Source organism: Lepidothrix coronata, unplaced genomic scaffold (assembly GCF_001604755.1).
Source record: "Lepidothrix coronata isolate B3197 unplaced genomic scaffold, Lepidothrix_coronata-1.0 Scaffold230, whole genome shotgun sequence".
Classification (NCBI taxonomy): domain Eukaryota; kingdom Metazoa; phylum Chordata; class Aves; order Passeriformes; family Pipridae; genus Lepidothrix; species Lepidothrix coronata.
Genome location: NW_016690410.1, coordinates 511,002 through 525,372, shown reverse-complemented (window position 1 = coordinate 525,372; position 14,371 = coordinate 511,002). Strand labels below are relative to the sequence as shown.

The following is a 14,371-nucleotide window of genomic DNA, read 5'->3' as shown; positions in this document are numbered from 1 at the left end:
GGACAGAATCTGACAGTACCGCTGAACATCCTTAAATGATCCAAGAGTACTGAAAATTCACATATTTTGTCTATCAAGACTTTTCAGGAACATTTGATCTCAATCAGCCAGTGGACTTCAAACCACTTGCTGTATATACAGATACCCACTTACTCACTCAAACTGTGTTCTAACACTGAACAAACTTGGTAGTTGCCTCTTGAGAGGCTTGAGAGATCTGAAACCAAGCTTTTGTAAGTCAGACAGACTGCACTGCTACCGAGTTTCCTAAGCAGAGGAAATCCTTACCTACCTTGTACCCAAAGTGACTTTTGTTTGGCTGCATAGAGCATACCTGGAAGTTATTAGATCTAACTTCTGAGCTACACAGCTTAGTTTGTGTCTGGCAATGGCCAAACCAAAATGAGTCAAAGGAAAATGCAATACTTAAAGAAGCCTTTATAAGAAACAGTTCTGGAATAACATCATCACTTCACTATTCCTTACACCTTTTTATTCAGAATAACAACAAACATTGCCATCATTCTTAGCTGTCTCACAAGCTACAGAATTCAGTGGCAACAGGTTCATGCTGTGTTTCTATTTTAAGTGTGTTTGATGTGCTGTGCTTGACTTTTACAGAAGATGAGGCAGCATGCAACCATTACACTGATAAAGACCCATTTCAACTCCACCACCCTAGGGAAACATCCTTTGAGTGTTTCAGCCTCCCAGAGGCCCAAAAGAATAACTAGCTGCCTATGAAAGACATACAGCAGGTGCAGAGAAACAATAATAATGGAAAAATTCTGGTTGACACTGAATTTGACAGCTATTAAGCCAACACACCTATTTTTGTGATCATCCTCCAGGGTTGTGTTTGCAGGTTTTGTTCCCCCCAAAAAAATATTGACACTTTTCTTCTCCTCCTTTTTTAAAACTACCTTTTGCCCTTCTATATTTACAACCCTCTTCAAGAAATCAAAATTATATTTTCCTTTCTTGCTAGTCTTTAAACTACTTTCTCGACTGTCAAACGATGAATCGGGCAAGTGGCACAGTTTTATCCCCACTGCCTATATTCTTGAAATAAATGCAGGGGGTTGTTTTTCCCACCACAACTACAATTTTCTTGTACATATTCACACACGCATCATTTAATAAAGGCAGCTGGCACTGAGGAACACTGCCAAATACAGAGAGACTTCTAGTTGTCCCCAGAGCAGGTATAATACCTTGTTTGTACCATAGCAGTTCACAGAGGGGACAGCTGACACTGAGGTGCCATTGTGCAAGCTGCTGTACAGACAGACAGAGGTCCTGTCTCTGTTACAAAAGCTAAGGCTCCCATTCTAACCCTAGAGGTACTGACCTTAGTCTGTGGCTCATTCCCACATAAAAACCTTTCATTTGGACACAGCAAGGTTTTCAGTGAGGTTTAGCAGCTCTGCATGGGAAATTTATCAACTTCAGTTTTTGTAGTACATAAATGTCAATATACGGCATGGTGCTGCTTCCAAAAAAGAGGCAATGACATCTAGCACATGCAGGTCAAAGAGCTACTGCACATTGCCACTGGCTCGAGACGCTTAAAATAGGAGTTAGATGAGTCAATAACTGACATTTTGAAAAATTAAGGAGAATAAAAGAAAACTTTCAATTCACATATTTGAATGTTTACAAGCCATGGCACAAAACAATCCTGAAAACAAAGGACAGGGGCTCATCCACCCTTCCATCTTTCTTCAGGAAATGCATCAAAGAGCACTCTCCTGTTGATGAGGATCTCAGTCTTACACCTGGGTCCTTCAGCTCCAGCACCTGACATGCCTTCTGTCAGGCTAAGGACTCATTCTGTGCTAGATGAAAACGTGAACAAACTTCCCCATGAATTTGACTTTACAGACATGTCCAGTAAGGAAAGATGAGTTTGTGTAAAATAAACAGATGGCATTTAAGGAAAACTGAGTGCAAAGCTTACACCTTTGAGGGAGTTTCAATATGAAAGACACTAGCAGATACAAGAAAAAACTTGAGAGAAAATCTATCTCACCACACTGCTGCTTGTCAACTGAGTAATGGTAACTAGCTGCAGCTGGAATTGACCACGTCCTAAAGGGTCTCATGACCCTTAAAGTCTAAAGCCCTGAAATGCAACAAACAATAAAAAAGCCCGACCCTGTTAAAGTGCAGTTCCTCTTTGCTTTGCTTACAGAAGAGAAAGTAAGCTGTTATCATACAATCAAAAGTAATGACATTAAGAATCATCTGTGAGCTTACAAAGGAGAAGGAAGCTCACTTATAAGACAAAATATAACTCTCACCGCAGGCTTCACCTAAAGGCTGCATTATCCTAAAAACCTGTAACGCCAACAGTATGGTTTGGTGCAGTGGAGGGAGATAATACAAAGACACAACTGACCACAGGCAACCCCTTGTTTCCAGCTTGAATCAAGAATGCACACAGTCTGGAGGGCATAATTCCCAATCTCCCTCTAGGAGGGAAAGAGGGAAGGAGTTTACCTCCAGGGGGGTGGTTTCCTCAGCAGAGGCAAATGCTACCAGAGCTGCCACATATAAGGCTGTTTGTGATATAGGCTCATTCAATAGAGGCTGACCACTCCAGGGAATCTTTGCAACTAAGTAGAGACCCTTCCAAGAGGCCTGGAAAGAGTCTTTGCTGAAATTCGTCTCACACAAAATTGGTCTCTCTCACAAAACCAGAAAGGGATGATGAGCTCACCAATGATTACTGATACCTCTGCTATGGGGAACTGATTTCCATTTCTTCAGATTTCAGATTCTCCCTGCCACAGCTGCTACAGACATGGGCAACCTGCAGCACAGAGCTCTCTGTTGGCTCCTCTCCACCTCCCCTACTTGGCTTTAGCAAAAACGTCTTACTGAATCTCCCCAGCGTTACTTTTCCAGGACAACAACTGGTGCAGTTGCCATGGGACACTGCCTGATCTTGAATGAGGGAGGTGCCATCCTCCCAGTTATAAGAAACTCTGAATTAGAGAGAGTTGGAAAACAAGGGAGATGATGAGACACCAAAAGGCAGTTTTGAGCCATGGAACAACATGAAGAAGGAAGGAATGAGTCAAACAGACCTTCAAATTAACATGTAACTCCTTTCCCAAGAGCTCTTTTAATTTTATTTGAGAGGTATTCAGCATTACAGGGGAAATTTATGCTAGTAGAACAGACTTGTTCTCTCCTCAAGAAAAGTAGCAGAATCAAACATCCACAAGTGAGATATGACTGTCCAGACTAGTTCTGGGGTTTACAGCTGGGGTCCTTCAACAGCTAAATTTCTAGCCAGAGCAGTCCTGGTTTGGAAAAGCTTTTCTAAAGTCTTTTTCCCCCCCACATTGTTATTATTTTCCTTTTTAATTTTTGTAATAGGTCTGCCTTCAAACTCCTTTCCCCATTTCCTTGCAAATGGCTACAATTCAAACCCAGGGTTCATAACCCTTGAACACGGTCCTCTGTGACCCAGAGCAGCTCCCTGGGTCAGTGAAAGCAGAGATGGGCCAGCGGGACACAACACTTCTCGAGGCCGTTGTTTTCTAGGCCAGTTCCATGCCAAAGACAGCAAAATCCCCATTGTTGTAGGAATGCTGCACGTTTAGTCAGACATATCATCTTCTTCATGGCCCTGAAGTCTACTTAACTTCATAGATTTGAGAGAAGCAAAGAATCACTCCAGGTAACCAAATTTGCAATTTTGTCCAGTGCTTAGTGTACAGACACAGGCAAACATGGTGACTGGCAACTCTCAGGGTGCAAGTGGTGGGAGTCATTAATTCAAGAACATGGAAATTGAGCTTCTCCTCTGAGAAACAATGACTGAACTTGATTTCCAGAAGCACAGGTTTAAGATGGGTTACCTGGATCTTGAGAGGAAAGCACTAGGCTTACACAGAATAGTGAGGACATGAGTGGTGCATGGGTGTGAGGAGGCACATGCATGGTGCTCTTACTGTTTTAAGTCCTCTCTCTCATCCATCTGTAATTTCACAAACACGTGCATATGTGTGTTTTGACTATACTATTTACATGGTGAGATTACACTTATCTACTGTCTACAGCTTCTGAAAAGAATTTACACCTCTGGCCAAACCTGACTAGAACTACAACAAAGATAGGGCACTGCCCTAGTCTTGGGGATCCTCATCTGCAAGTGGAGTAAATTGGAGGACTCTATGCAGGGACAAGTACAATGGGGCTGACTTCAGCTCTGGGAAGGGGTACAAAGTCTGGTCAAAATATGGTTCAGGCCAAACCCACAGAACCTGGCTGACTCTCTGCACTCTCTCATCTGCCCCACATCAGCTCTCTTTGCAGCAGTCAGAGTGTGCATTAAACCTCTTTTTCTAAATCTTCACTGGCTTTTCCCAGGGCTAAGATGATATAAATTTGCAAGGGAAGACTAAAGATAAAAACACCAGGGAGTTTTGCAAAATAAAAACAAACAAAAAAACCCAAACCAAACAAAACAAAAAAAAAAAAAAAAAAAAAAGAAAAAAAACCCACCAGCAAGTCCCGATGCTTCACCATCAATCCAGAAAAGTATAGTATACAGCATCAGTGAGCCTACGGTGCATGAGCACATGGACTCACCATAAACAGCAGACATCTGATGTTCCCCAAACACAGGAAAGTGAATGCCTACAATTCAGACTCCTATCCATCCTGGGTCTGTTTTCAAACACTCCAGGCAGATACTGTTACAAGAGTAAAACAAAGGTCACTCTTTTAAATTCCACTCAAGATGGAGAGAAGTACTTGCAAAGAGACTAGAACAGACTCAGTTCTACCAATGGTATAGGCACCCACACACTCCTCCCATCAGCCATCATACTTGGATGACAACCGAAGACATAAAAGGAATGCTGTCAAATAAAAAAAATCAGTCTTTAAAAGGCCTTCCAAGCAGAACACACCCAGACTCTCATCCTGAGCACTCAAAATACTACAGATGTGAGAGAACCCCATTCAGTTTATTTATCTTCAAAGACATTATGAGAACAAGAATCTCTCTGATCAAACATAGCTGCAGTCATGTTCCGGGCCATGATTTCACAGGTTATAAATTTCATGTGTTAAAATTACAGATAGACCAAAGTCACTACAGTCTGCACTCAACAGGTGGATGGGGGCTGGTAACAAAGCTGTTACTACAGAAGTAGAGTCTTTAATCCTTCAGTTTCCTCCTTGACTTCCCAGACCACTATGTCACAAAAGAACAGCGCTTCTGCAGTACAGAAGCCTGGGGAATGGTGCAGCTCCATGCTGTGATATGTATCATTCTCTCTGGCAGCAAGAACTTTTACAAAATTCTCAAACTATGCCTATGTTGTTAGCTTAAGAGGTTGGTTTATAGCTCTTACTGTAGTGACAGAAACCATACACTCCTCCAACTCCACCTCTACCTGCAAGTAAAGCTCACAGATATGCCACTTTCCAGTAGGTCTCCCACAAGTCTCCTACCTTCCTCCCACCACTCAGCTTCTACTCAGTACAAATACCCAGCACAGCCTGGCCTCAGCTGGCAGTCACCTGCAAGAGTGGCTAATTTATATCCAAGTTTCAAGGATTCTCATGAAGACTAGCATTCACCTGTAAGACCTTCTCATTCTATGTGGGGATATAGCATATTTTAGAAGAGAATTAACAAAGAAAAAGGTGGCAAAGTGTTGGGGAGCACCCATCAGAAAGAAGCAGCAACGCACAAAACAGTTGGGGTGCAAAGAGATCTCTTTGCAAAGGAGGTCAACTCCCCTGGCAGCTCACAGCTTGGAGCCCTGGCATCCCCCTGGCTTGAACTCAGCAGGAGCAACGTTATTCGGCAGTGTTGACACCACAAAGCACAGCAGTCCAGAAAGACAAAAGGAGCCTGAAGAATTAAAGACCTTCATTACAGGGCCTCATCCACCCTGCATTAAAATACAGTGACTTAGATCCATCTGTAATTTACAGCCCAATTGCTGCCGAAACTCAGCTCCAAACACTCAGATTAAAAGCAGGACTATTTATCACAGGCTGACAACCCTTTCAGACATAAGAGGAAGACAGTAAAGGGACACCTAGAATTGGAGAGGCACCTATAATAGTTGATCTTATCTGTAATGCATTTACTGAGAGAAGGGAGGATGGGAGATGGCTGCTGACACCAATGCCAACCATTGCTACCTTGCCACAGGGATTTAAACACACCCCTCCCGACTCATACCCCAGCCCCACTGGCGTAGCTCAGTTATTACACTGCTGTGATGAGAAAAGGTCTCTTTGCACAGGCCAGCTTCTCTGACAGTTTACAACAACTCCTCAGCATTCCACAAGTCCCTTCAACCAGGGAAGTATGGCTGACAGCAGCTGGCATAAACAACACATCTGGTAACAGTTTTTCCATTCCCTATTCAAAAGGCCCAGAGAGGGCAGCTGCCTTTGCCCTGAGATACTTCCTTAGCTTAGGAGAAGCTGCTTGTGTTGGGAGACCTCACTCGACACTCACCTCTGCTCAGCCATAAAGAACTACATTAGCCAGATTTGCAAACACAAGAAACAATGCCTTACAGTCAGGCTGGAAAATGCATTTGGAGCACATGAAACATTTCAGGCTTCTCCTCAAAATCCCACATTAACCCCTTTGAGTGCAAGCAGCATTTGGATTTACACCAAACTTCTGTTTTATCGGGGAGCGAGCCAGTAATATAGGATAATCCTTTCAGATCAGATCTTTGATCCAGCTGGTCAGGCAACTTTAAAGTAAGGGTTAGGGGCATGCAAAAACTTGCAATGGCTCTCACTGCACCAGATCCTTTCCTGGTAAGCATTGTGTGATTCCAAGCGGTTCCTAGTTGGGAAAATCTGACAAAGGGGTTGTCATATCATCTGAATGTGGAGGGATGGGCTAGAGATTAGTGGCACAAAGACAGAATTTGAACATTTACTCTCTTCTCCAATACATATGTTTACTCTCTAGCAATATATGACATAGAAAGTACAAAATTAAATTAGTGAGGCAGGTCCTAAACAAACAACACGTGATCCTTCAGCAATGTGTAGTTAAGATGTAAAGCATTCTGCCACAGGATGTTCTGGATGCGAAGACCCTACAAAGATTTGGTGGGGTAAAATGAATAGGTTTAGGTAAAAGAAGTCTACTGGGCTACTAATGCACAGACAGCAGTTCTGTCTCAAGAAGAACTCAAGATTAAAATATGTGATGTTCTTGGTCTCCTGTAGGTGCCTACCTCCAGTGCCTGCAGGATACTGGGGCAAACTGTACGTCTAACACAGGATGGGTGCTCCTAAGCCCCATTCATGGAAGCGGGATACAGAGCACATGCACTTACTTGCAATGTCACAACATAAGGGGATGCACAGGACAAACTCGGTGTTCTTCCAGGACCAGTGTTCCTCCAGATCCAACTCACCTCTCTCAACACAGAATGCTACTGAGGCAGTGTCCAAGCACCACATAATAAAGCGGCACTCCCACGTACCATTTCAGCAGTGAGATGGGAAAAGTTGCACTGCACTGTTGCCCTCTGCAAAATACCACTGAGAGGTTTCCCAAGAATGATTTGTTCTGTCCAAGCCAGAAAAAAGGGTTTTCTGAGAACAAAACCATATACAGGGAAGCTGCTGATTTTTCAAGTCTCTGAATTATTTCCCTTCATATGCTCCACACCAAATACCACTGTTCTCTCCCATTAATTAGCCATTGGCTGAAGAACTTTTATTTCTTTGGAATAACCAACTCTTAGGAATAAAGAAAAAATTATAAAGGAAGAAAGAAACACACATACAAAAACAATCTGTCTGCAGACAACTGTCTGGAACAGCCTCTTGGCTTTGTGTATAATAACTGGGTGACAGGATATGGAAGGATTATTTTATATTTTTCCAGCTTACATCCAGACACACTCTCAGCAAACTGGAGAACATAGCTGCATGCCTGGCACCTTTCCTCAAGATGGGAAATTCCCTGTTCAACCAAAGGAAATTTTATTCTCATCTTATGCCCATATAGAGCTTGGCAGATTGTGGGCTCTCATGCCAAGAAGTAAGGACATCATCAGTTAAATAAAAAACAGCATACATCATGGAAACAATGTGACCCATGAGGAAGGAGTAAAATGAGACAGATTTCTGAACAAAGTAAATGTGAGGGGACAGGATCTTTATGCTATCAGAAACTTGAATTATGTCATCTCCTTGAAATCTGTGGCTCAAAATCAGGTTTGTATCCCAGACAAATCAATTAATCAGTTGCCCAAAGTCAATCAATATTTTGGTCCCTAGAAATATCAGAAACCAAGGTTCACCTATTCTCATTGTGAATATTTATGAATATTGAGGTATTTGTGAATTCTTAATCCAGGCATCTCTCATCCTTTTATACATCTGTCTTGCAGTCAGGCAAAAAACCTCAGGTGAACCCATCCATGAAATGGGAAACATGACTGATAAAAACCTCCTCAGGACACCTAAGCTCTCCTCAGGCACTGATTTCCTTTTTTAATCCCTCAGGAGATGTTTCAAGCCCTGAGCTCTTAGGTTTTCTCATATGGGCTGATGCCGGAACAAGGGTTGGGAGGCAACTCCAGGCAAGCTGCAAAGGGCATTTCTCAGATGTGTTTGCTGGGTACAACGACCAACTAACCCAGTCATGACATTAGAGAAGGCAACCCATAGCCTCAAGTGTCTACCATGCCTAGGAGACATCTCCCCAGGTTTCACCACAACTCGTCCCTGACAAAACTCATTTAAAAGGCACATGCCCATGGGGCACAGGCATCGATTTGTTCCCAGCAAAACAACTCAAGCCTTGGCAAGCTGAAGTGCCTCTGCAGCAGGACTGAGCCTGGATGCTGAGCTGCCTGGCTAAGAGTGCTGGGGGAGAAGAGGGCTGGAAACAGACTGGTCCATAACAGCTGCTTGCAAAGTTGATATTCACTCACAGAACCTTCTTTGGGCTCTTAGCTCCTGCCACCCCTAGATGACATTCTGCCATGCCAACACTAGAAACAACAACTAGAAAGAATTAGGATCTGGATAACTGCACATACAGCTGTGTGGCAGCTTCAGTGCAAATCTTCCATTCAAGATACTTTCTCACATCCAAGTCCAACAGGAAGTTTCTATAAGCATTCACAGTGTTTCACCCTCCATGAAGCCATCAAGGCTGGACTAGAGAGGCAGCCATGAGAGCTCTTCATATGATGTACCCTCACAAGGGTACTCTGTCATGGCACTCCCATTCTGCTAGGGCTGTCTCAATGGGAGAACAGCAGAAGTTCACCTAGCTAAGCATTTAGTGCGCTGCAGTGATTACAGAGGGGGCAGGGGGGAAAGAAAAGGATTGCTCACCATGTAAGATCTGTTCCCTCTGCCACAACCAGCTCCCAAGATGCCCCATCTTCAAAATGCCTGTCCTTCAACAACAGTTCAATGTGATATAGAGTGAGGTACATATGGAGGCCAGGTCAACATCCAAACAGATCGACCCATACCACAGAGGAGGTTATAATGGGCACAAAAAGCAAGAACAAGATAGCAAGAGGGGAGAAGAGCCTAGAGGTACCCTGAGCTGTCCACCCTCAAAGAGTGACCACACTAGTTCAGAAGAAACCTTCTTTGAACTGTGCTCCACCAGCGTGGAGCTGTATCCTCACAGCTTGGGCTGTGCCCAGACTGGCATGGAGACAGCTCTGCATAGGTCACATCGGGCCATATGTCCTTTACATTGACTTTTAGGCCTGGGTCACAGCAGAGTTCGTGCTGCACAGGGAAAGCTTTCAGTGCAGATAAAGGTCACAACTAATTGGCTTTCTTCTAAATCCTTGCCTGGGTGTTCATGCTGAGTAGTTGTGGGTGGTGCTGGTGCCTATTCAAAAACAGCTTAGCTGGCTGACTGCTGGTCAATGGTGGCAAGAGGACAAACAGGCTCTGCCCACAGCCACGTACAGCAGTTACTGCAGCAGAAAACAGCCCCGAGTGCACACATACCTGTGATGCTGGTTGCTAGGATGAGTTGGGTCACCCGGCAACCTGAATCCCACTGAACAGGAGAACAGGGGTTACAGATAAAGGCATGTGGGTAGGAGGGGTTGGCGCTGCCTACAATGTGGGTGGGAGTGTATTTCCCACTGAAAAGGGAATACAGTCCTTGGTTCTCGTACTGAGACATCCCAACAACACTTCTGTGACCCCAGGCATGCTCCAGGAACAGCCAAGAAAGCTGGTCAAACTGGCACATTACAGCAGAGTGGTGCCATCCACCACTCCACAGAGGTGTCCTAAGCATGTGCAAACCTTGGTTTTTGATTTAAAAAGAGGTGAACCCACTTTTTTGCAAAAGCCATAATTAAAATAAATCATGACCTGTTTCTGCTTTCTACTTTCACCTCAAATATGAGCTACTTTCCTGCTAAGGAAAACATTTAGCATCCCAAACAGTACAACAAATTCAGGACTTGTAGGTCAGTGCATGACAGCAGGAAATTAAGAACTGCACTATCCATCAGAGCAAAATAGATTAATCTGTTTTTACTGAAATACTGAAGTCAAAAAGTACAGCATAGTACAGCATTTTCAGAATTCAATTTTTCATTCAAATAAAAATCAAGAATTGGGAAATACAAGTTCTTTATGACACTGGTAGGTGGGCTTTTTTTTTTAATCTAGTCCATATTTTCTTATCAGTCATAAAGGTAATCTAAGAGGATGTCTCAATGAACTTCCCCAATGTCATTGAGTGCCCCATCATGCTGTATTTGCAATATCTGCAATTTGTCTGAATACTACTCTCTGGAATTAAGTCATTACAAGAGATTATCAGTGCTGGATGTCTACATGGGAAAGATGACAACCCTTGCAGATTCAGATCTTCGAAGCCAAGTAGAAAGAATTGCAAACCTATTATTTTACAATGCCTCAGGCGGAAGTTTCAAAAACTTGAGGCTTAAAGTAGCTGAGACTGCCTGTTCTATTCTTTGCCTTGGCTAAGTATCTATCACAGCATTTCTGACCCATTAACGTATTTTTAGTCCAAATTATCACAAGCCTAACTTTAGGCATATTCATAGACACTCCACAACTGTACTCACACACATTCATGCAGGTGCTTGTGCCTTTCCTGAGTGAGATTAAGACAAACCAGAAACATCTAATGATACCAGCTGTTAATAAGAAGAAAAGGCAAAGTTTCAATGTAAAACAGAGTCCTCCAGCCCTAAAGGAATGAACCTGTTTAGTGGGATCTGCTGAAAAACCCACGAAGGAGAAAAAACCTGCATACATCACAGCAGATAGACAAAGCTATGTTTTCACTGTGCTAAGCTGTCTTCAGCCTGCCTGAAGACTTGTGACACATGACAAGCAGTCAGCGCAAAGAAAGACAGAAATTAGTCTGTCCTCATTCATACTAGGCATGAGCCCCTACACAGATCTTTGAAAGCACACCCACTGTGCATCAGTAACAATGCTACTCCACTCTTTTTTGGTCTAAGGAGTTAAAAAATAACGCTCCTGGCTCTGCAGAATAACTAGCTACTACTGGGACAGTGACTCAGGAGTCACTCCCTGAAAGCTTGAGGTTCACTTTGCAGAGCCAACTGAAGCAACCCCCTTCCTATAGGAAGGATCAGGATGATTCCCAGTTGCCCCCTCAGTTCTCAGACAGACCGCAGACTCATAGCTGATTCCGGATACAGATGCCAGGAGAAAACAACTGACGTGACTTGCGGGTCCCCAGCACTGTGCATGCACACACAAACTGCAAGGGTATATGAGCAGAGCTTTGTTAGTGCCTAGTCCACAATTCTCTTGTAAGCAAGTGTAAGGCTAAAATTACCTAGCAGAGAAATGTAGTTCTCTGTCATCAGAACACTCATCAGAACACATATGACTTCATATTGTTGATCAACATTAAGGAAGCAACAAACATGCCTGAATTATCTCTGACCAGGATGAAAATAAATACACCAAGTAATTTAACAACTTTTGTGGATTAGAAAATCAATTATATCACCTCCAAATTTGTTCATGTCAACAGCAAAGTTGGAATGAAATTGCCACATTTAAAGTGCTCAGTTTTCTTCAGCAGCATGTTCCAGCCAGTTAATTTTTTAACACACCACAATCCAACTGTTTCATTCTGATAACACCTAGGGCCACTAATTAAGGGCTTAGTTTGACTGGCAATGCACAGACTTGTTCCAGCCAGATGCTCCCTGCCCCAAGGAGCTTGCTTGCAAGCAAAACTCAGAAAACAGACACCCACACTTTAGCCACTACATAAATATGCAAGGCCACAAGAGTTAAAGAGAAATTTGGAAGAAACATTTGTGTGAGAAACCCCTACCCTAAGTTGTGGGGATGAACAAGGCATTTGATTTGCAGAAGGCTCACAGAGCTGGTTAAAGAATACTTCTTCTAAAGGCTCATTATCAGTACTCCACGACATAAACCCAAATGCAAGCCCAGGATATGCATTTTAAAAGCTCCTTGATCAATCTGACTTATAGTTCAGAAAGGGCTTCTCGGGGCTACCAGTCCAAAACTATGCAAAAAAATAATAAAAAAAATGTACTAGGCTGTGATACTGGACAACCAACATAAAAAACTCAGGCCTTGAGTCACCCGCCCCTCTCACTTTTCTTGTTTGAAGCATTTCACTACAATGTGGGACAATTCCCTGTTCTTACTCTTCTCTCCTGTCCCACGAAGTCTGCTCTGGAACAGACCTAGTTGCTAGCTTTTATCAAAGATGATCCCTAACCTGTAAAGTCAGACCTGCTTTTGGCTCTCAATATCTTAACAGTCAGTCAAAAACTGGAGAGTTATGAATCTGGCCTAATCTCTAACAAATAACACCAGACCATTGAGGCACCAGGCAATTCACCATCTCCTTTCTTGGATTTGGCCAAAGAAGCTGACGGTTGAAGAGCTGAAGCTGTTAAGTCAACAGACTGGACTATGAAGTACAACAGCTCAGGAGTGGACACACTGCCCCTGCTACAGGGACAGAAGCGTCCAGTGGGAAAATACCTAGGAAAACTTGACATCTGCAAGTCCATGGGCTCTGATGGGACGCATTCAAAAGTGTTGAGAAAGTTGGCAGACACCACAACTAGGCCTCTCACGATCATCTTTGAAAGGTCATGGAGATCAGGAGAGGTGCCTAAGGACTAGAAGAAAGAAAATATTACCCCAGTCTTCAAAAAAGGCAAGAATAGGACTCTGGGAACTACTGGCCAGTCAGCCTCACCTCAATTCCTGGAAAGGTGATGGAACAGATCATTCTGGAGGCCATGTCTATCCACATGGATGATAAGGTGGTGATCAGAAATAGTCAGCATTAGTTCACTAAAAGTAAATCACGTCTGACAAACCTGGTTACCTTCTACAATGAAACAAGTACCTCGATGGATGAGGGGAGAGCAGTGGCTATTGTCTACACTGACTTCAGCAAGGCTTTCAACACTGTTTCTCACAGTATCCTCATAAGAAGTGTGGACTGGATGAGTGGACAGTGAGTTGGATTGAGAACTGGCTGAGGATTGTAATCAGTGGCACAGGGTCTAGTTGGAGGCTTGTCACTAGTAGTGCCCTCCAAGGTTCAATACTGGGTTCATGTCTCATTCATCAGTGACTTGGATGAAGAGGCAGAGGTCTCCTCAGCAAGTTCAATGATGACACAAAGCTGGGAGCAGTGGCCGATACCCCAGAGGGCTGCGCAGCCCTTCAGAAGGACCTTGACAGGTTGGAGAGATGGACAGAGAAGAGCTATCTGAAATTCAACAAGGGCAAATGCAGGGTCCTGCAACTGGGAGAAAATAACCCCCTGCACCAGTACAGGCTGGGCACTGATCTGCTGGAAAGCAGCTCTGCAGAGGAGGGCCAGGGGGTCCTGGTGGACAACAAGGTATCCGTGAGCCAGCAGTGTGCCCTGGAGCCAAGAAAGCCAATGAGATCCTGGGGTGCATCAGGAAGAGCATAGCCAGCAGGTCAAGGAAGGTGATCCTGCCCGTCTACTAAGCCCTAGTGAGGCCATATTTGGAGTGTTCCAGTGCTGGAGTGTACAGTTCTGGGCTCCTCAGTACAGGAGAGACATGGAGCAGGTCCAGTGGAGAGCAACAAAGATGATTAAGGGACTGGAGCTTCTCTCTTATGAGGAAAGGCTGAACAGGTCCAGCTCCCTCAGTCTCGAGAAGAGACAACTAAGGGGGAACCTCATCAATGTGTATAAAAACCTAAAGGGGGGGTGTCAAGAGGATGGACCCGGGCTCTTCTTGGTGGTCCCAAGAAATAGGACAAGAGGCAACAGGCAGAAATGGATGCACAGGAAGTTTCACCTGAACATTAGGAAAAACTT

At 43.8% G+C, this 14,371-nt stretch overlaps 1 protein-coding gene across 5 annotated transcripts in view; it reads right to left on the bottom strand.

The window, feature by feature from the left end:
* The window catches only part of LOC108506851, a 58,035-nt gene that overhangs the window by 40,213 nt on the left and 3,451 nt on the right, over window positions 1-14,371 (bottom strand). The window contains exon 2 of one of the 5 annotated variants that reach the window (XM_017834251.1): window positions 4,606-4,709. The exons of 3 other annotated variants lie outside the window; for them this stretch is intronic. In XM_017834251.1, coding sequence (XP_017689740.1) covers window positions 4,606-4,608 — 3 coding nt within the window. In that variant the 5' untranslated portion in view covers window positions 4,609-4,709. Of the gene's footprint in view, window positions 1-4,605; window positions 4,710-4,928; window positions 4,942-14,371 lie in introns of those variants that run through there. One more of the 5 variants, XM_017834250.1, reaches the window with a different exon arrangement.